This window comes from Pseudoliparis swirei, chromosome 21 (assembly GCF_029220125.1).
Source record: "Pseudoliparis swirei isolate HS2019 ecotype Mariana Trench chromosome 21, NWPU_hadal_v1, whole genome shotgun sequence".
NCBI lineage: Eukaryota > Metazoa > Chordata > Actinopteri > Perciformes > Liparidae > Pseudoliparis > Pseudoliparis swirei.
In genome coordinates, this window is record NC_079408.1 from 5,245,675 (window position 1) to 5,265,961 (window position 20,287).

Genomic DNA, 20,287 nt, shown 5'->3' on the forward strand with positions numbered 1-20,287 from the left:
ATATGTTAATTTGTGTAATTGATTTAATGAAATGTCTCAAACCATATTTAAATTTGTCACCTCTCAGCAGGGCTTGAATAGTTTTTTGAGTGCTGTAACTGGAAAAATATAACTGTTATTGCGTGTGTCTTTAGCTGAATGTATGCCGATATTGTAAGCTTTTAAAGTTGAACAAATTTAAGCGGATTTTAAGATTTCCACCATTGGATCCCATTCATTTTTATTCCATAAAAAAATTTATCATTTGAAAATTTGAAAAGATAAAAAATATTTGAAAATATACAGTAATAGCTGAAAGCTATCTGAACATTTTTAAAAATAGCTGAATTTGCTGAAAATATGAAGATACTGTAAGCTTTTTAAAGTTGAAGATTTTCTCCACAGGAACTTATGAATTAAAAATAACATGAAAGTATTTAAATATACAAACATTTGAAATATGAAAAGTCATTCCCCTCTATTCCTGAAGAAGCTGAATTTTATATATTTGAATGGTTTAAATAGCTGAATATATGAAGGACTAGAAGAGGGACAAAAAAGGTACGGAAGAAATAGAATAAATTTAAATAAAGATGACAAGAACAAGAGTCGGACTGCTGAAGCATTCCAACTAATAAAGCGGCTACGCGTCAGGAGTGCATTCTATCATTTTATTCAATGCCATCTTTAAATAATAAGAATCTGTACATCTCTTAAGCAGGTCTTTGACCATTCATTTCCAAAAGTAATTATAATAAACATAGTTTCCTTATTAACAACAGTAATACAGTTTAAGTGCTTAACCAGGCGACCCCGAAGGGCCGTTAGAGATCATACAGCAACAGAATAGTCGTAAGAACGGTGTACAGCACTCTCTCACCTTTACTCTTTCCTCTTTCTCACTCATGCACACGTTACACACACCCAGCCTCTCACGCCGAATCCACACACACAAAGTCACACAGCCCGGCCGTGCACCCTCTTGATAATTAAATACATTAAAGCAAAACTGCCTGTTCGCTCAGAAACAGCACCAAGCATCACATATCATCGCAGCGGTAATAATACTAAGCTTAACATTCCTCATTTCAGCCTCAGCATCCACATATCAGTCACAAGGGGTCCTAACATCTGTGAATATACAGGGGCCAACCGGCCAGGGCCCCCCAGGCCCCCCCCCCCCCTCCCAGAGTGGAGCGTTTAACATGCCGATCAAGTTGTGGGGGTCGTGGCTCGTCAGTCGGGTCTGCAGGTCGCCCTCAGCCCAGCAGAGGGCGACGTGCAACAGTTCTTTATCCCCAAAGCTCTGAGAAAGTCAACCTGGAGTGCGTTTCTGTGAATGGATCTGCACCAAAAAAAAGTGTGTGTGGAAAAGAAGCCGGCGTATCGCTGCGTTAAAATCTGTGCAAATGCCAAGAAGAGTTTCCACAACACGTCTTTTTCTTTTTCCGTGTGCATTTGGTGTTTTATGTCTGTGCCCCTGGTAAGGCGAGCCCCGGCTCCAGGCTGGTGGTGGTCGTGGTGGGGGGGGTGGGCGAGGGCGGCAGGCCCTTGGGGGCGGGACAAAGCAGCCCGCGCGAGGCTGCGTGGTCCCCGTTCAAGTTCTTGTACAGGTTTCTGCGCGCCGGCGCTCTGAGACACAGCGAGGGGAAGCGGAGGCCGGCGAGGCAGCAGCCGGGACACGACACCACCTCCTCCTCCTGGTCCAGGGAGTGTCTGCTGCCGGAGCCGAACGGGGACGAGCCGCCGGGGTCGCCGGGAGGGGAGCGGTAACCGTTGTTGTTGGTGGTGGTCGAGGTCGTCGTGCCGTCGGCGGCGCGCCGTCCCGAGGGCCGACTCACCACCACGTTGTTGTTATCCAAGTGAGAGAGGGGGGGCAGGCACGGGGGCCCGTTGGAGATGGCCGAGCCCCAGCCGTTGGAGGACTGGAGGGGGGTGGAGGCGTGGACCGGAGCGGGGGAGAGTTTGGGGTAAGGAGACGAGGTGCCGTCTTGCGGGTTCGGGGAGCTGCTGCAGTCCATGGGCTCTTCCTCCCCCACCTCCTCCTCCTCCTCCTCCTCCAGCAAGTCCAGCGACAGGGGCTCGAGGGACAGCGGGATACCGGAATCGGCCCCGCTCCCCTCCCCGGAGTCCTTCTCTTCTCTCGACAGTCTCTCTTCTCCGCTCGTTCCGCTCGTCTCGTCGTTCGCGGTGTCCAGCTCGGCCGTGGACTCCTCGGTCAGGACGGCGTTCGGCGCCGACGCGAGGTGCGGAAGAGGCGTGCACGGCAGCGAGCGACAGCGCCGGTGCCTCCTCGGCAGGCCGCGGCCGCCGGAGGGGTCGTCGCAGTCCGGCGGCGGGGGCAGGGTGAAGGTGAGGGAGAGGACGGACTTGCTGGGAGTGTCGAAGAGCTTGATCTTGCCCCCGTTGAGGTCCTCCCGCTGAGAGAAGGGGTTGACCCGAGCGGGGATCGCCACGGCAACGGAGGGAGGCGCGTCCAGCGGGTGGAGCATGTCGGATTTGCTGCGGGAGAGGCGAGGATCCGACGGGTGGCAGAGGGAGCGCCTGCGCAAAAGGCCGAGCGCTGGAGACCCGGCTTTAAAAAAAAAAAGAAGGAGTGAGTGGAACGTATGAAACTGCAGGAACAAACGGGTTTTCGTATTTTGGCGCCGTCAGTTCGGAGGATCGATGGCTCACCCTTGACCGTCGGCTCGGCCTTCTGCTTCCTCTCGGCCTGTCGCCTCTCCAGCTCCACCACGATTTGGGAGAAGGATGGACGGAGCTGTGAATTCATCTGACGGAGACAGAAACAAAACGGATTGAAGAAGAGCTTGAAGGAAAGAAGATACAAAAAAGAAACAACATGACATTTTTTAAACTGCAGGGCAAAATTAAGACAGATTTGATCCCCTTAAACCTGGCTTGGACGTTAGAGGATGGCGCCGCTCTAATGCGAGCGTGTTAGCCCACATAACGTTTCTGGCTTCATCCATCAGTTAAAATTAATTCTTTTAAAACGGAACGCAACACAATCTGGAACCTGGTATTTAAGAAGTGAAATGTACTTTTCTAACTAATACAGTATTATACAACAGGCCTGCAATGAAGTCATCGTTATGTGTTGACTCAGCTGTAAATTATTTTGGAGGATTTAGTTTATGAGACTGTTAAATTGTATTGTGCATTAGCTTAATGCACAATACAATGAAGCAGAAAGCTTCTCACTATAAATAGAATAAAAATAGATTAATGATACAGGTGACCCAGCAGAAGAGACGGGAGAATAAACAGAGGCTGAGTGGTGTGTGTGTGTGTGTGTGTGTCTTACATTACAGCAGGTGAAGGCCAGTTCCAGGAAGTCAGGAGGACAGTCTCCCACCATTTCCTGAAAGGTCGCCACATCCAAACCAAAGTCCTGTTCGGAAACACAGATTTTTAGAAAAATAGACGTAGGAATTTATATTCATGTGTGTGTGATTTTTAAAAAGGAAAAAGTCCCATAAGGCCCAATAGTTACACCGATATCAGTTTAATGTCCAGGTGCACTAGTATGGTCAGTTGAAGTACTATTAACCCTCCTGTTACCTTTAGGGTCAATTTGACCCCAGGCTGTTTTTCACTGTGTCAAACATATAAGAAATATCAACTTTTTTATATATTTAAAGGGCTATTTAGGTAGTCAACAAACAAACATAAAGTACCTCACACTTAAACTTGGGAAACAATATTAATTCTTCAAGATGACAATCGACCACTTCTGGAAAATTATTCCTGGGGGGAACTGTCCTTTTGACATTGCGCTTGCACAACATGTTCCACCACCGACAGTGAATCAATACAGCTGCCGTCCTCGACTGGCACGTTATCAATAATGGTTTCATTATTCACGCAGCGAGACGCGAGATGATGAGAATGTGATGACAAGGGGCCGGAGGAAGCACGAATGAGGACCGGGTACCACAGTGCGCGGCAGGATGTCGGGGTCGGCTTGTATCCTCGCGATGACCTCACACAGGATGATCCCGAAGGCGAACACGTCCACCTGCAGAGAGGAAGACGAGCGGCTCAGAGACACAGCCGGGGACGACCACATTCAGCTTATATTTCACTTTAAATAAAAATCATTGTTCATTTTTAAAGACATGCTTTAAAAAATTTTAAAAAGTATTCCGGCGAACAGATTAAAAATCTAGATTTATTTCTCTTCTAAATTAGAGTTGCTTTTGATTTGTAATATTATGCACTGCATTGAGGATCTAATTTATACCAATATGAAATGTCTTGTGAGTACATGCAGGCTGCATAACCTCATATTTTAAATGCAACCTCCAACAAGCAATTCTGATGTCCATCATGGGAAAATCAAAAGTACAGGCCAAGCAGTATACACCTCTTACATAACTAAATTCCAGGTTTGCCGTCAAGATAATAACTGATTTATTACATATGTATTGCTGACTTAAACACCTGTGATTGCCTGTCATCACACCCACTGTGGACCTTGCACTGTGGCAACAAGCTGCAGCTGAACCGGAAGGATGACGCGTCCTCTCCGTACCTTCTCATTGTACACCTCTCCTCGGAGCACTTCCGGGGCCATCCAGTAGGGGGAGCCAACCACAGCCAGAGGCTCCTGGTCCTCTCCCTTGCTGCAGAGAGAAAGAAGAGGAGAGAGAGAGAAGGAGGAGAGGAATCTTCATTTCAAAGCAGCACTTATCGGAGGCTCTCAAGTACGTTTCACAACAAGGTTTAAATGGATCTGCTTGTATTTAATTCTGGGTATATTTTAATAAAGTATATATACAAATCATGTCTGTTAAAATGAATGAATATAACAAGTCTTAATAGTTTAATTACACTATTTCTAGTTGTGGTGCTTTGATAAAGGTTGGTCTTAAACAACCGTAAAGAAAATGACTAAATTTAATGCCAAATTGAGTTTAATAAAAAGGCACAATTAAAGGTTTGGCTCACAAATGTATAAAAACTAAATGTTATTTTAAATTATAATTTTAAAAAAGAATCCTTGGGATGAGACAATAAAGCTGAAACAATAGACTTAGCAGTTGGCCGATCAACAGAAAGTTTGAATAGATTAGTTTTAGTTATTTGCAAAAAGAAAACAAGATATAAACTGGTTCCAGCTGATTAAATGGGAATATTTTCTTATTTAAATTAGTGTGTTGTACTTCATATTTAACTGAATATCTTCTTGAAGAAGAAGATAATTGTGGCAATTTTACATCATTCTACTCCAAAAGCATTAATTGAGAAAATAATAATTGAATTGCGAATGAAAATGTGTAATAGTTGCGACCCTGGTAAAAGAAAAAGGCTGTGTGTGTGTGTGTGTGCACACTTCCTCTAGAACCATAAAAAAATTGTTTTTAAGTTCTGATGGAGATATCGTTGTGAAACTTTAGCTGAATAAAAAGGAAGGAATATAAGACTGCAAGGACACACACACACACACAAACAAACACACACACACTTCCTTTCTGTGCTATTTCCATCTGCTACTGTGGTGCTATGATACTGCACAAAAAAAAGAAAGACACAGTGAGGGAAGTGATGGCAGAGGGAAAGATGAGACGCCGAGACGGTCGAGGCTCCCAAAGTAAACACCATTTGCAGAAGTAGACCGACAGGAACGAGAGAAAAAGAGAGAGCGAGAGAGAGATAGAGCAGAGGGCAACGGAGGGAAAAATGAAAAGTAAAAACTAAACCGTGAGGACCAGAGGAACGATGGGAGAGTGAAGGACAGGAAGGGGCAGCGGAGATCCAGTCAGAGCAAAAGGACTGAAATAGTTTGACCTTATTTGGAATGCTTCTCCTCATCCCCCTTCATCTCCTCTCCTTCCCTCCTTCCCTCTCCTCCTCGCCACACGCACAGTGGGCGTGATCCAACACGAACGCACTCGTTCACAAAGAGGCCCGTCAGCATCAGCCGCTCCGCCACAGCGGTGTGTTTGACTAAAATATTTAGAAAACGCAAACAAGACCCCGAGACGCAATTCACCAGCTGCTGCTCGGCCGCTAAAGCAAACAGAGGCTTTGTGTTCGAAAGCTGCAGGTATGCACAAAACGCACAAAACGCTCAAGCAGCAGCACTCGGGCGGACGGCGGCCGCCTCGCAACGTGTGAATTATCGACTTCCTTCGCTTTTGTTTTTCGGCGAAAGAGACGTCCGCGAAAACTCGTTTAGTCAAATGCAGCGACACACACGGAGTTGTGTAAACACGAAAAGGTGGCCGGCACAAACGGAGCCAGAGGAAACACACACACACACACACTTACAACATACACAGAAAAGGGCAGGCCAGGTTACAGTGGCAGCTGTCTCATGTCAGAGTCATGTGTTTACTAAATGACAGAATGCAGAAGGAGGACAGGATGGGGAGCTAATGGGACCTACGTGTGTGTGTGTGTGTTCTATATTGCCATAATTTCCCTGCCTGACTGTTCATCTGTTTATGAGGAAGCGATATCCATCAAGACAAACCATCTACATTTGAGTCGTGGGCTTAAATTGACGAGGAGGAGAAAGTGATGTCAGGGCGGAGAACAACACGGGAGAAGTTAGCGTTGTGTAGTTTATTACAGTTCCACTTTGTAGTTCTTAACTGGAATATTTCCACTTTGGAAGACGTAAAATAAGGAATAATTCAGCATTTTGGGAATTACGCTTTTTGGAAATCCACCAAAGTCTGGAACTAGAGACGCACTTATTTTCATACTGGAGGTTTTTCCTGCTGATGAACTTCATATTTTTTATTTGTTTAACCTTCTGCATCGTTAAGGGAGATATGATGTCACTGGAGAACCAGCTGAGGAAAATAAAACTTGATAGCAGCAACCCCCGCTGGTCATTTATAGTTCGCAAACAACCCGGCAGTGAATTGATGGCGCGATTAAAAAAACGTCGCGTAAAACGTTAAAGCGTATAATAAAAAATAAAATCACATGTGGCCTGAGGCCTGAGAGAGAAGCGGAGGAATGTGATTTATTGAGCGTGACTCATCTCAGCGTCGAGAGGTTCTGATGAGCGCACTGACCTGTAATCCGGGATTTTCTCCGCCAGGCCCAAGTCTCCCACCACGGCCGAGCACACGCAGCCCTCCCAGCGCACCAGGCAGTTCTGCAAAGAGGGGTCAGAGGTCAACCGCTTCAGCATCAATGCAGGTTAAACGCGTCCATGCCCGCGTGAGGGCGTCTCTTCGCGTACGGCTGCGTTTCCCTTTGTGTGGATTTGAGACGTCGCTGCGCGGGGATTTTTCATTTCATTTGTGAAAAGCTTTTTTTAGGAGACGATATTTAAAAAGATGTTTCCACCTGGCTGGAAATGAACAGAAACGGTTGCACAACGTCTCCTCGAAGGGGATTTGCTAAAAGCCAACAGTTTCCAGCATGTCGACATCTCCTCTCCGTTGAGATGTCAGACGCTCCATCTATACAATACAAACAAAAGACAGCGTCGTCTGGTTCTTCTCTGGCTTTGTTGACGTTTTACAGCTTTTGATGTTGTGGGTTGTCGACTTTATCTACACATTTTACTCCACGGTCATCACTCGCTTTTATTTGTTATTTATAACATAAATAACGTGAGTGTTCCACTTTCCTCTCCTCTCTCTCCCCTCATTTCTGCAGCTAAAGATTACTTTGAGCTGGAAGCCGTTTGCGTTTAGTCCCGTTTCCCGTCTCACGTGAACTCAGAGTCATTTATATATTTTAATTGCGCCGCATCCACAGAGCCACGTTTCCCCACAGACGCCTTTTGTTGACGTGGTTGCGAGGTCCGTGACGCACCTGCAAAGCCTCTAAATCTGCACCAGAGCTTTTTAACCGTTCCCCTAAATCTTCTTTTAAAAGCGAAAGATCATGAAATGTTTTGCAGTCACGAGACTCGGCGTCTTCGTGAGACTCCAGGTAGTCGTGTTCTACCTGGCGAGCAGAGATGTGTGTGATGCGTGTGTAGCGATGCGTGTGCGCTGACAAGTGTGTGTGTGTGTGTGTGTGTGTGTCGTCACCTTGGAGGTGAGGTCCCTGTGGAAGACGCCCTTGCTGTGCAGGTACTGCAGTCCCCGGGCGACGTCCAGGGCCAGGATGCTGCGCGTGCTCCACGACAGGTACACGTCGCCGCCCAGCAGCTGCTCCAGGTTACCGCCGTTTATGTACTGGGTGATCGGGGTGAAGAGAGTTCATCATTAACTCACGGATCACAGCTCGAGGAGATCCTTCCATCCTTAAAATGACTCATTTATGCCTGGGAAATAACTAAGAGCACGCTGTTAAAGACGTCATTAACTCTGCATCATATAAATAAATATAGAGTCTCTTTTCAGTTTGGTCATCAGCTTTTTATCTTCCTTTATTCTTCCGTTTTGTTGAAAACTCGTAAGTAAATCGTTTGGTATTTATTTATTTATTTAATTTTAGTCTAAGAAATGCCAAATCATTTTTTTTCGCCTCTAGAATTTGAAGATTTATTGCTTTATTCTGTTTTATATTATTGGAAATTGAAGATGGCTTTTTGGGGGGATAGTGACAGAGACAGAAAAAGAAAACAAAAGGTGTGACAATAAACAAAGGTCACTCGTTGGATACTTTTTAAATCCCAAGGAAATGTCCCCTTTTGTATCGGCTACAAGATTCTGACCAGGATGATTTCACTAAACCACTTTATAATCCCTCCATGTCTGAAATCTGATGACCTTTCCAAAGAATACAACTCAATACTACTGAATACTCCCAGTACAGGCAGCAGAACACCAAATCACCCCTCGTCCCCTTTTCGCTGTTGAGCAGCTCAGTTACCGTGGCAACGGCAGGTAAATCCAACGCAAGAAACAGGTGACCTGTCAAGAAGTGCCCGACCTCAGTCTGTGTAACACAGCTGGGTGTTATAGAAACCAACAGAGCTGCCACTTCATTCATCTAATTAGCAAATAATACATTTACTCAGATTTTTCAAAAGCATGGAAAATGAGACGGATCAAATTTTGTGGGTTTTTTTACAGCAAAGAAATTGGAAAAAACAATCTACTCGTGGAAATAAAGAGAACGAGTTGAATAGTAACAGGGTGTTATTGTGATAATTATTTTTAAAGGAACAGTGTGCAGCATTTAAATGAATCTTTTGACATAAATGGAATGTAATGTTTCTTTTAATGTATAATGACATGGAAATAAGAATCTTCATGTTTGAGCACCAGATAGGGCCAGTCATGTTCTCCTACATGCTTTGCTCACGGGAGTTCAGTTGGTTGCAATCTGCAGCTTCACCACTAGATGGCGCCAAACCCTACACACTACACCTTAAAGAACAGAAACCAGAGTTGTTGTTTCAAGACTAAATCACTGTATTAATTGTTTTATTAGAGATTCACAAATGTTATTTTCAATTTGGATTATTAATGTCCAAGCAAGAAGTAAGACGTGCGAGTATTAGTCTGTGTTGTATATTTATTCTGGCATTTTGTAATATCTATACGTGGACTAAATTGTTCATTTTGGTCAAAACAAGCAAAAATAGATATCGGAAAAAAACAAAAAAACATGATATAAACATTATGTCATAATAATTGTGCACTTCTCAGCAGGTTCATTAGCGTCTTACCTCTGTGAGGGCGTGGAGCTGCCCCTCGTGCACACACACTCCTATAAACCTGGAAACACAGCAGACAAACACTCAGCAACAGTTTCTAGAATATGTTAGAAGAAAGAAAACATGACAGAAAACAACAGCAGCAGGAATCAGAGATAAAAGAGGACAGCAGGTTGTGAATCACGTGCGTCAGCGACCTGAGGATGTTGGGGTGCGACAGTCGGTTCATGAGCTGGACCTCCCTGAGCATGTTGGCTCTGTTGCTGGCCAGGATGTTCATCTTCAGAGCCATCACCTGGCCCGACACCCGATGCTGCACCTGGACCAGACAACAACAACAATAACTTTCAATGCGATCCGCTATCGGCACAGAAATGTCACCTTTATGGAAACATCAAAACTACAGGAAATGATGCAACGTAGCACCAGAGAAGGAGCTTTAAAAAATGTTTTAAAAAACACAGGAGTTGATTGGAAGTTTAATTAAAAAGTATAAACATCTCGACAGCACATTTAACAGATCTATCGCTCAACAGAACAGGCCTCCAGCACGGTATTCAGGAATATACTGCATGACAAGTACATCGGTCCCATCAGTCAACGCGGTCTGAAGTAATAAATTGTTATATTCACACTCGGGTACTTTTGGAATCTGCTCATGAAACATTAGCAGGTCAGTCGAGTTTCTTAAGTTTGTTTTGGCTGCTTTTGTGCCCCGACCTGGTGCCTCGTCTGGTATGGTAACCATGGAGACGCGACATGCCCCCCCCCTCAGGCTACATGTCAGTGCCTATTTTGCTTGGCAAGTAGTTTAACTTCCAACAAAGTTTGACTTCCGAAAGAAAAAGAAACGCGAGCAGCAGACGAGCGCTAGATCTGTGGCCGAGTGTTGAGAGAAGAAGTCAGAGGTGTTTCTGAGTCCGTCGGACTGTGTTAGTTTGTGTGTGATAATAGTTTGGGAGTGTGTGCGTGTGTGTGTGAGAGAGGGGGAGGGTGTGAGTGAGAAAGCTCAGTACTCTGTGTGTGTAATTACAGTTGGATACTGTAAAAGTCTGGGAAGGCGAGACAGTCGGCTTCAAGCAGCAACAACAAAAAGGACTGCTGCTGCTTTTTATGCGTTTTACGCATTTTAAAGAATTCTATACATTTGATAAATGCTTCACAGTGGATCTGTAATATTGGTGCGTTTTGAAAATAGGAATAATTAGCTTCCACAACCCAAAACCGACCGGAATATCCAGACTGTAAATCCTGAGCCACACTCTTCCTTCAAGCTACTCTTAAAGCCGAACCGGCTTGGGAGGGTTTCAGGTTGTGACTTCATTAGTGGCGTGAGTGTGCAATGAAAGGGTGAAAGGGGGGGGGCAACGTCAAGAAGGAAGTGTTGGTCAAGTGAGCGTGAATCTGATCCGAGTGGTGATGGAAACAGAGTACAGAGCCTATTGAAGACAAGACTATAGTGCAACACACACACACACATAAATATAAAGTGTGTACAGTAGTGGCTTCTTCTTGCAAAGAGGAAGCTGGAGCAGAAATTCAAACCGTGTGACTTATCTTGACATATTAACAGCACTTAGAGGATGAGGCAGACTCCTGTAGGCTGGTGGATGGAGCTCTGTAGCCGATTAGAAGGTTACTTGATACACACACACACGGACACACACACCTCCGGCCGCCATTAGTGCAGATTTATCTGGCCACCAGGGTTGTGGATCTACATCACACTTGTACGCTTTCCCTTGCACACATCTGCCTTCTCACTTAGTTGAATAAACTCTTACATACTTGTTTGGCATCCTGAGACGGAGACTGACGCGCGCACACACACACACACACACACACACACTATATGGTTGGCATGTTACAGTGCAAAAGTGAGCCAACTGCTGATGCAGCAGCGGTAGGAATTGCAACGCTGCGGCACTGTTCACCGTTTTGTCCCGACGGTTTTAAGCCTCCAAATAAACAACTTCTCACTCATTATTAAGGGTGGAGAGTCTGTCTCTTGTGTGTGTGTGTGTGTGTGTGTGTGTGTGTGTGTGTGTGTGTGTGTGTGTGTGTGTGTGTGTGTCATCTGAGAGGATTAACATTGCAAAGCCAAAGAGAGGGAAAAGTGTGCATTTAATTTGTTGTACTCTTTATAGACCAACCACTTTACTGGTCATCTCCATAGACTCGCCACTGGAATGCCCAATGTCCACGCCTTCATCAAGAAAACTCCACGATATGGAACAATTACACACACACACACACACACACACACAGCCAGTCACACACACGACAGACTATCATGCGTGCGGCCAGACACGCCCTAAAGCTCTCCTTCAAAACACTCGGCCTTGTAAAGTGCTGCAGTCAGCAGAGGAAAGGTCGTCGGCATCTTTCGCTCTGTGCAACCAACAAGAGGAAGAGGAGGAGGAGGAGGAGGACTGCAGATGGAGGGCGCACACAAGGGCAAAAGAGATGCGTTGCACCTTTAAAACAGCTGCGATTTTAGGGGATTTCAGGCTTCAAAGATAGAAAATATGAGTTATGTAATAGGAGTGAAATTGCAAAAAAATTAAATGTCTTTCCATACCAGTTGTAGGGTGAAATTAACAGATCAATAAAAACTGTCAAATTGAAAAAAAAATCATTTCCTCAACCAATATAAAATACGTAGCTTTTTATGTATTTTTTATCAATGGCCGCTACAACCTGGGCTGGTTCCAAGTAGGTGATTATTTTGTGTCCGTGTCAACAATTCTGATAAAAAAAGAGAAAACTCTGCAGAAAACAACCACACACTACTCCAGAGGTGGAGGAGGTAGAATGACTTTCCTCTGGACGCTGGGTCAACGCTAACGGCCTCTTTTCTCTTGAGGATTTCAATGATAAATCACAACCCTAAACTGAAGGGCTCCAAATAAACGTCGGACCCTGCGAAGCAAAACAATAATATCTAGATGTTTAGTCGCGTTGTTGTGGCATTTACATGTTAAAAGCACTTTATAGTCTCACTGGATTGTAGCCAGGCATATATAAAGTGAACATATCATTAAGAAACACAAGTATCATCATTTAAAGTGTTATCTGAAGCGTGAACGGACTGGAGTGAAAAGCGCCCCGAGGGGGTTAACTCCACTCTCTGTATGCGCGTTGGAGAATTGAGAAAATGAAAAACAACTCGAGGCTTAAGCCGCCGCCCGAGGCTCTGCTCTCAGTTATAGCTTGCAGAAGCAAAAATAAAATAAAAAAGAAAGAAGCCCAGAGTGTGAATGCACGTGTGCGGCCGACTGAAACGAAGCGTTCGGCCGAGCCGCTCCATCGGTGAAGCGGCAGAGAGGTCCCCTCAGAAACACCGGAGCCAGGAGGCCGACGGTCCAGGTAGCTGAAGGCTCAACTCTGCCTGTTGCGCAACACCGCGCTGGCCACGCCCCCTTCCCTCTTCTCTCACACGCATAGGCCTCGACATGATACTCAAGACCTGCATGAGGAAATGCACCTGTAGATTAAAGGGTAAGGAGGCCACCTTTACCAGACAGGGAGTTTGACGATGGGGGCTGGATAGAGAGGGTGCAGTGAGATGCATTATGGGAAATATAGAAATCAGTATTGTTGGAGCTCAACGAGTAACTTAAACGCACGTTTTTTTTCGGCCCATGTGCTTTTGAATCCTTCTTTTTCTTAAATCTTAAATGCGTTTTGCAGGTGCAAAACTAAAATGCTCCTTTAATTTGCCCTTTTGGGATGTTGGGCTTTGGGATACGAGTCTATGATAAATTCTCCTAATCCAAGATGTCTTAAATGGTAGAAAGTATTTAGATGAAAAGCAAAAACAGCGATGTGGTTTCTGGGCCGAGGTGATCCGGTTAAATCTTTAAAGTGCAATTCCAAAACCACAACGAGGAGATATCATCGTTCATAACACAAACACTGAGCTCTTGCACCGCGCCGCCAAAAAAAACATTTCCCCCGTATCTGCGACACGGACTTGACGCACACATGCAAACACCGAGCCGTGTGTTTACCTTCTCACGGGGGAGCGGCCTTCCTCCAGGTTTCGTGGCCGCGGCGCCAACATGTGGACGAGAGGAAACGCTCATTGTGCGTCGATGTAAACACACACATGCACGCTTTGAGATAAACCCAGGAAAGTGGAGAAAGGGGGTCTGAAAAACAGTTAATTGTGCAACTCTTGCCCATTTCAACCCATCTGAAGTACATGAAGCAACGAACACGGCGGGCGGATCTCACGCTCGGCGCGCTTGTGTTTGTGTGTCTGTGCGGAACGTAAACAATGCGCAGGACGAGCGAGCCCAGACTGGAGCGAGGGAGGAGAGGAGGAATAATAAGGGACTAAGCTGCTGATGTTCAAGTCTGCACTGGCTCTCCCATAACACACACTGGACACACACACACACACACACAGCCTCCGAAACCCAAACGCTGGAACCGATCACATGCAAACTCCTTTGTTGTCGTTTTGTCTTTCAGGAGCCGGCATTGTTCCCGGCAGGATTCCCAGAGGACGAGTCACATCCCGACACGTCTCGATGGGGAGCTTCCCGCCACCAGCGCGTCTTCTTCCTCTCGTGCAGGCGCTGTTTGAAGAAGAGTCGATTCATCCCGAAACATTAAGGACGGGAGGAAAGTTCTCGTCCTGCTCGGAAAGATCTCCAAAAGGAAAGAGGACTCGGGTTTTATTAGAGCCCAACGTGATGCCCCTGGTGGCTGAGAGGTCTGCTGCGATTGTTGATGATCAACTTTTGACATTGAAATATTATTCTGCAGCAAAATAATGAGTTCGGACTGTTGGTTGGAGTGAAGAAGTTACCTTTTGGAAAAATAAGTGCGTTATTCACTTTATTCTAGACTTATTGTCTTAAACCGAAGGACTAATCAAAGCATAATGTTGACATCATCGATTAGCTGCAGCTCTTAGACAGTCTGCAGAAATACATAAAATACTATTGAGAGGGTTTTTATTTAACGGTTAAGAGACAAATAAATTCATTCACAACCTCAATGGAAAAATGTGTCATTGAGTGTTTTTTTCCCGTCTGACCGTAATATGATCATATTTTACAGAAAGTCAATATCCGATAATACTGAACTTTTGTCCGAGATGAAAACTGGATACACACAACACTGGTCGTACTCGCACTGTACACACACACACACACACTGTACACACACACACTGTATACACACACCACAGCAGTGTTTGGCAAGCCAGTTCCTTCACATTGTCACACGCAGCTGTCGCACACTCACATCATCATCATCATCACTCAGGTTGACAGCATTTGTGATTCGGAGACTGGAGTCTGTTTTAAATCCTCTCTTTATGTAATTACTCTCCATCTTATTATCATCATCATATCTCAAGACACACACACACTCTCAGTTTGACCTCCCACTTTTTCAAAAACCATTACCAAGGAAAGGATTTGTCATCCGGCCTGAAATCATTAAGGAAATTGAGCTCCAGACAATCGGACTCTCAGCCTGATGAGATGAAACGCGTGAGCCTAATCTGCTTTAGCGTCAAGATTTTAATCTTCTCATCCAACTCTTATGATAAAGAAGTTTTTCCAAAACTGTTGAACCAACAAAAGCTCGCAATTAGAAATCAATCCAACTTGTTTGTTAATAAATGAAAAAGAAAACAAACCGCAGCCTTGAGAATCGAATATAATACAATTACTTCTCGTCGTTGAGTGATGGCGCAATGTCTTTGTGATTGAGGGTTTTATTGCCTTCATGTTTGGTGGTTGAGTTTGAGGATGATTTGGAAAGAAAGGGCACACCCACACACACACACACACACCAGGAGACTGGAACAATCAGTCAGTCAGCCACGTTAGCAACGTTTTTAATGTGACCGATAGCCGTGGCAACAATTGGCACCATCAAAAAAAGGGCAAGCCGATCCAAACCTAAGTGCCAATTTGACCAGCATGTAGTGAACGCGCTGACATTTGCATCTTCAAGGGCCAATCAAAGGGCAACGCCGAGGGAGTGGAGCACACACACCACCCGGAGTGACGTCTGCCAACACAAAAACACTTGTTCAACGAGGCGAGGGGTCGGCCTGGTCGTGCATTCCCAAGACTGGACTGTTCAGACATTGAATTCAGAGTGTTTGACGAGCAGCGGGCTTATTAAACACGATGTGTGTGTGTGTGTGTGTGTGTGTGTGTGTGTGTGTGTGTGTGTGTGTGTGTGTGTGTGTGTGTGTGTGTGTGTGAGAGAGAGTCACAGAGGTTGTGCGAGTGACTCCAAAACGACAATCTTTATGTTTTAAGTGGCGGTTTATTTACTCGTCGTGCCCAACGTGTCGCCCCTCCCCCGTGGACAAGTCAGCTCAGCGTTTCAGACAAAGTGGAAGCGAAACACTCGATTCACCGAGGAGTCCATCCACAGAAAATCAATCCGCGTCAATTTCGATGGACTGCTTGAGATTATTCACACGTGCGACACCAAAGAGTCCCTTTACAAGCAAAGAGTGATAAAAAGGAGTATTTATTATTCTTGAGTTAAGGGATGCAACTACTTATCTTCATCGTGGATCTTCTTGGTATAATTATATATTATATGATAAATCAATTGATCATTTAATGTAAAATAATTTTTAAAAAGTGCCACGGTGACATCTTCAAGTTAGACTATTCCACAATCCAAAACTAGGAAAGTAAAATCACAGAGGAGCAGTTATACGACAGAGGGGCGGCACTTCCTCTCATCTTGAGAAGCAGCGTCAACTCTTTGTGATCTACTTCAATGTCTTCATTTAAAAGAAGTCGACGCATGTTCCGACTCGCCTGTCGTAAAGCGATGTCGGGAGACCAATCACACCGACATTACCACGACGGCGTTCAGTGATCCTGCCTCGCTCAAGTCAAACTAGTTCCTTCTTTAACGCATTCCAAACAAGACAACCCAAAAACATAAAGTAGGTTTGGTGATCAGGTTTTTATAATCAAATAAGAAATGCAAAATAAATTCTGTTTCCAGGATTTGATTATTGCATTTCTTTCTCATTTATAACTTGGATATCTTGGTGTTTCAGTTGTTTGGACAGAAGGAAATTATTTTATTTTTTACATTTTCCGACTAAATGCTTAAAAGAGGAACTAAGCGACAGATTAAATGGATGATGAAAGCCCAATAGAAAAAAGGCTCAAGTGGCACCATTTCTTCCTTTAACACATTCCAAACAAGTCCTAAAAAAATAATTAAGACATCCTATAAGTTCACTTCTCAAACTGACAGTTTGCTCGCTTTGCATTGTGACACCTCTCACGCCACCAGAGCCATCGAGGTGATTGTATATGAAAGTGAAAAAACAGAAGGGGGGGGGGGGTATGAACAGAGATGGAGAGCGTAGGGTTACCTCCACGCGGGCCAGGACTACCTGTCCTGAACATATCCACTTACACCCCCAAAACGCACGTTCCCCTTACACAACATGTGGGCCACTGTAAACACGTGGAGAGGAGGAGGAGAGCATCAGGTGACCGGAGGCTACATTTCCACCATAACACCATCACTTACACACAAAACAACCTCCATCACCACCTTCCCTCCGGTTGCCACAGATATCTTTAGAGTTAACAGGAAGCCAACAACTCGCTCGAGAGCTGTCAAACGCGTTTGGCACCGTTCCCACTCTTCATCGTCTCGAATACTAAACAGGAGGCGGGCAGGAGCTTGGATTGTGCGTCACCATGGAGACCTGGAGGATGCGCACATTACACCTTCAACAAGGTGTCACGTGTATAGAGTGGGAGCACAGTTCCTCTCACCTTGAACACCTCGGAAAAGAAGCCCGCGCCGATCTTCTCGCAGCTGAAGTCGTCCAGGCGGGCCAGGCTGGACACGGCGCTGCGCAGGGCCCGGTAGGAGGACGGTCTGGTCCGGTTGGTTCCGTGGACGCTGTGCATGGGCGGCTCTGCCTCTCCCTCCAGCTCGGACCCGACCCTCTCCGTCCCCATCTCCATCTCGGACGCCCCGGGAGGAGGAGGACGTGTGCGGAGTTTAAAATCCAGCCCGGCTACTGTTTACATTTCCCATGTCCGCTCCAAAAGGCCACGGCGCGGGGCTCCCCGGAGGTGGGGGGGGGGGGGGAGTGACACACTCTCAAGTGGGGGAGACCAAATGTCGCAGCTGTGGTCAGCGACCCGTTTGGTCCCAAATTCCTCGGGGAAATTCCTGCACGAGTTTCCTTTCGCAGTCTCGCGGACCGCTACGTGCGCACTACGCAGCCGCAGCGCTGCATCCTGCAGAGTCGGCGCGCCGCTCGGGGTGAAGTGTCCCTCGCGCCGCGCGGCAGAGGAGGCTGTGCCGCTTTCGAAACTGCGCAGGCTGCTGCGGTCTTGGCAGCCGCGTCTCTCTTTTTCGGTTTCCTCAACTCTGCTCCTCCTGCAGTGGAGGAGGAGAAGGAGGAGGAGGAGGAGAAGAAGAAAAAAAGGCCGGGTGCTCCACTCCTGGCTCCACCAATTGAATGCCGGGTTTCCAGTGCGCACAGAGCAGCCTCCGTGACGCTGCAGCCTATTAAAACAGGGAGCGAGAGAGAGAGAGAGAGAGAGAGAAAAAGAGACAGAGAGAGAGGGAGAGAGTAGTGGGCGGAAACAGGGGCGTCAATGCTCGGCATCGGAAAGTCGACAAGTGAGTCCGATCCTACACTAGAACTCCTGCACGCGCGCTGAGTACCAACACGCGCACATCCCCATCAGCCGTCTCACGCACGATGAAGCTCACCTTGTGTTTTTATCACCGTGACGTGATGACAATAACAATAATAATGTCACGCAGCAGAATCTATCAGAGTGGATCGTAAACGAGTCAGTATGACGCGCTATCAGCAACTTGTATTTGTACCTGCACTTTGCACACAGGCGCGCTTTCACAACCGATACCTGGGGGTGTTTATTCGTGGGCGCGCGCAAATGGTCGCTCGGCCACGTCGGGGGGTCTCGGGAACACGCGCACGCCTCCCGGTCGCTCTGCGAGGACCTGCAGTGTCGCGGAGATCCCCGGCGGCCCGACTGCGGCTTGTAAATTATGGATGCCAAACTGAGCAGAGGTGTGCGCGCTCGTCTGTCACGGGCTGACGTGCCCTCCGGATACATAAACGTGCGCGCACATTTCCGCTTCACGATTAAAACTGGAAGGAGAAGAAGAAAAACCGCTGACGCACGACTGCACGGAGAGGCCGCGCGCACGCGTGTTCTCCTGCACGAGGATCCGACTTACCTGGCGTTGTCCTCTCCACACCGCGGTGTCTTCTGCAGAGCCCCGAGCCCGCAGATCGGCCGGGTAACTGGAGCTTTATTTTACTAATTCATCATCTTTGTGCGCCGCCTTCACACACACACACACACAGACACACACACAGACACACACACACACACACACATACACACGGGCTTCAGTGGTTTCGTTTTACGTCCCCGCCGCCTGCCTCCGTGTGCGTTTGGTTGCAGGTCGGAAGGGGAGCGGCGACTTTTGCTGCGCTTTAATGGAGGCGGCGCGGCGCGGGGGGGCGGGGCGAAGCGGAGCGGCACCCACGTGATAACCACAAAAAATACACCTGTGGGGGCGTTGGAGGCGGTCCAGTACTCACCTCTAGGCCTCGAGGCTATGCCTGGTTGTGTTTCTAGACTCATAAGCTATGTATTCAAATAGTAATGTGTCATATTTAAAATACTGGTGAGCCGTTTAAGAACCTGTATAATGTATATATAGTATTATTATGATACTATTATTGTTGTTGTTGTTATTATTATTAAATAGATCCTCCCTGGATTCCTTTATTACTTCTGTAAATGTTTTAGTCCAGTTCGGGATGATTTAAATATGTTCTTTAGTGGTATCATTTGACCTCCAAGCAGGACCTGACTCAGCTTGTTTTAACTTACTGGTGCAAATTCCTCAATATATTTATGATTATTAAAATAACATGACATGCATATAGAACCCGGTGATTTTAGGGTATAGTTGCACGCTTTCCCCAGTTGGTAATTCCAGGGTTCGGAAAAATATCTATCTGAGGGGTCAAAAGTTGATTAACATCAGGAAAAGGAGGAAAGAAAACACTCTTTCTATACACATTTTGTTGATTTATTTAAGAGAGTTTGACCTGAAAGGCACATCAAGGCTGTGAAGGGTCAAAGGTCAAAAAGGTTAGAGATGTGTTGATGTGTAGTCCAGCTAAATTGGTCCTTATTAAATTAATTTGACAAAAACCCAATTAAAGGCTCCTATCTCCCAACCCGAATGTCTATAAAACTGCTGAGTGGACACTTTCTTGTAAATTAGACTGATGGGAACCATTTACGGAGTTATTATTATTATTATTATTATTATTAAACTAATATATGCCTTGTCCAGGTGGGATGTGTTGCCATGGAATTAATCAAAATTGGCCTGTGACAGGATACATTATTAGCCAATTGTAATATATTGTCTACAGATAGAAGCAAGCCATTGTGATGGATATATGTCATGTCTGTATTGATATAGATGGTGTAGAGCACGTTTTAAACCCCAATGTGCCGAGTGCTCCACACAAAGAAGCTTATTAAAATGTGAAATAGAGATTTATGGAACAAGACACTGGAAATAATAAAAACATATTCCTGTACTGCAAGATAAAATGAATAAAAACAATCCAACGACAACTCGCTTTTCCTTTATTATTTAAATTCTTAAGTGTATTATGTCCTGCTATTTTAT

General features: G+C 45.7%; 1 protein-coding gene across 1 annotated transcript; it reads right to left on the reverse strand.

The window, feature by feature from the left end:
• Positions 1-636: 636 nt before the first annotated feature.
• On the reverse strand, positions 637-19,344 carry tesk1b (testis associated actin remodelling kinase 1b). The gene is made up of 11 exons (XM_056443003.1): positions 18,806-19,344; positions 17,356-18,100; positions 9,760-9,881; positions 9,575-9,623; positions 7,986-8,132; positions 7,014-7,096; positions 4,517-4,607; positions 3,917-4,000; positions 3,287-3,373; positions 2,656-2,752; positions 637-2,554 (listed from the first exon to the last, which is right to left on the reverse strand). Exons 2-11 carry the CDS (start codon positions 17,548-17,550, stop codon positions 1,446-1,448), a joined length of 2,064 nt encoding a protein of 687 aa, XP_056298978.1. The 5' UTR covers positions 17,551-18,100; positions 18,806-19,344; the 3' UTR covers positions 637-1,445.
• Between the last annotated feature and the right edge of the window lie 943 nt (positions 19,345-20,287).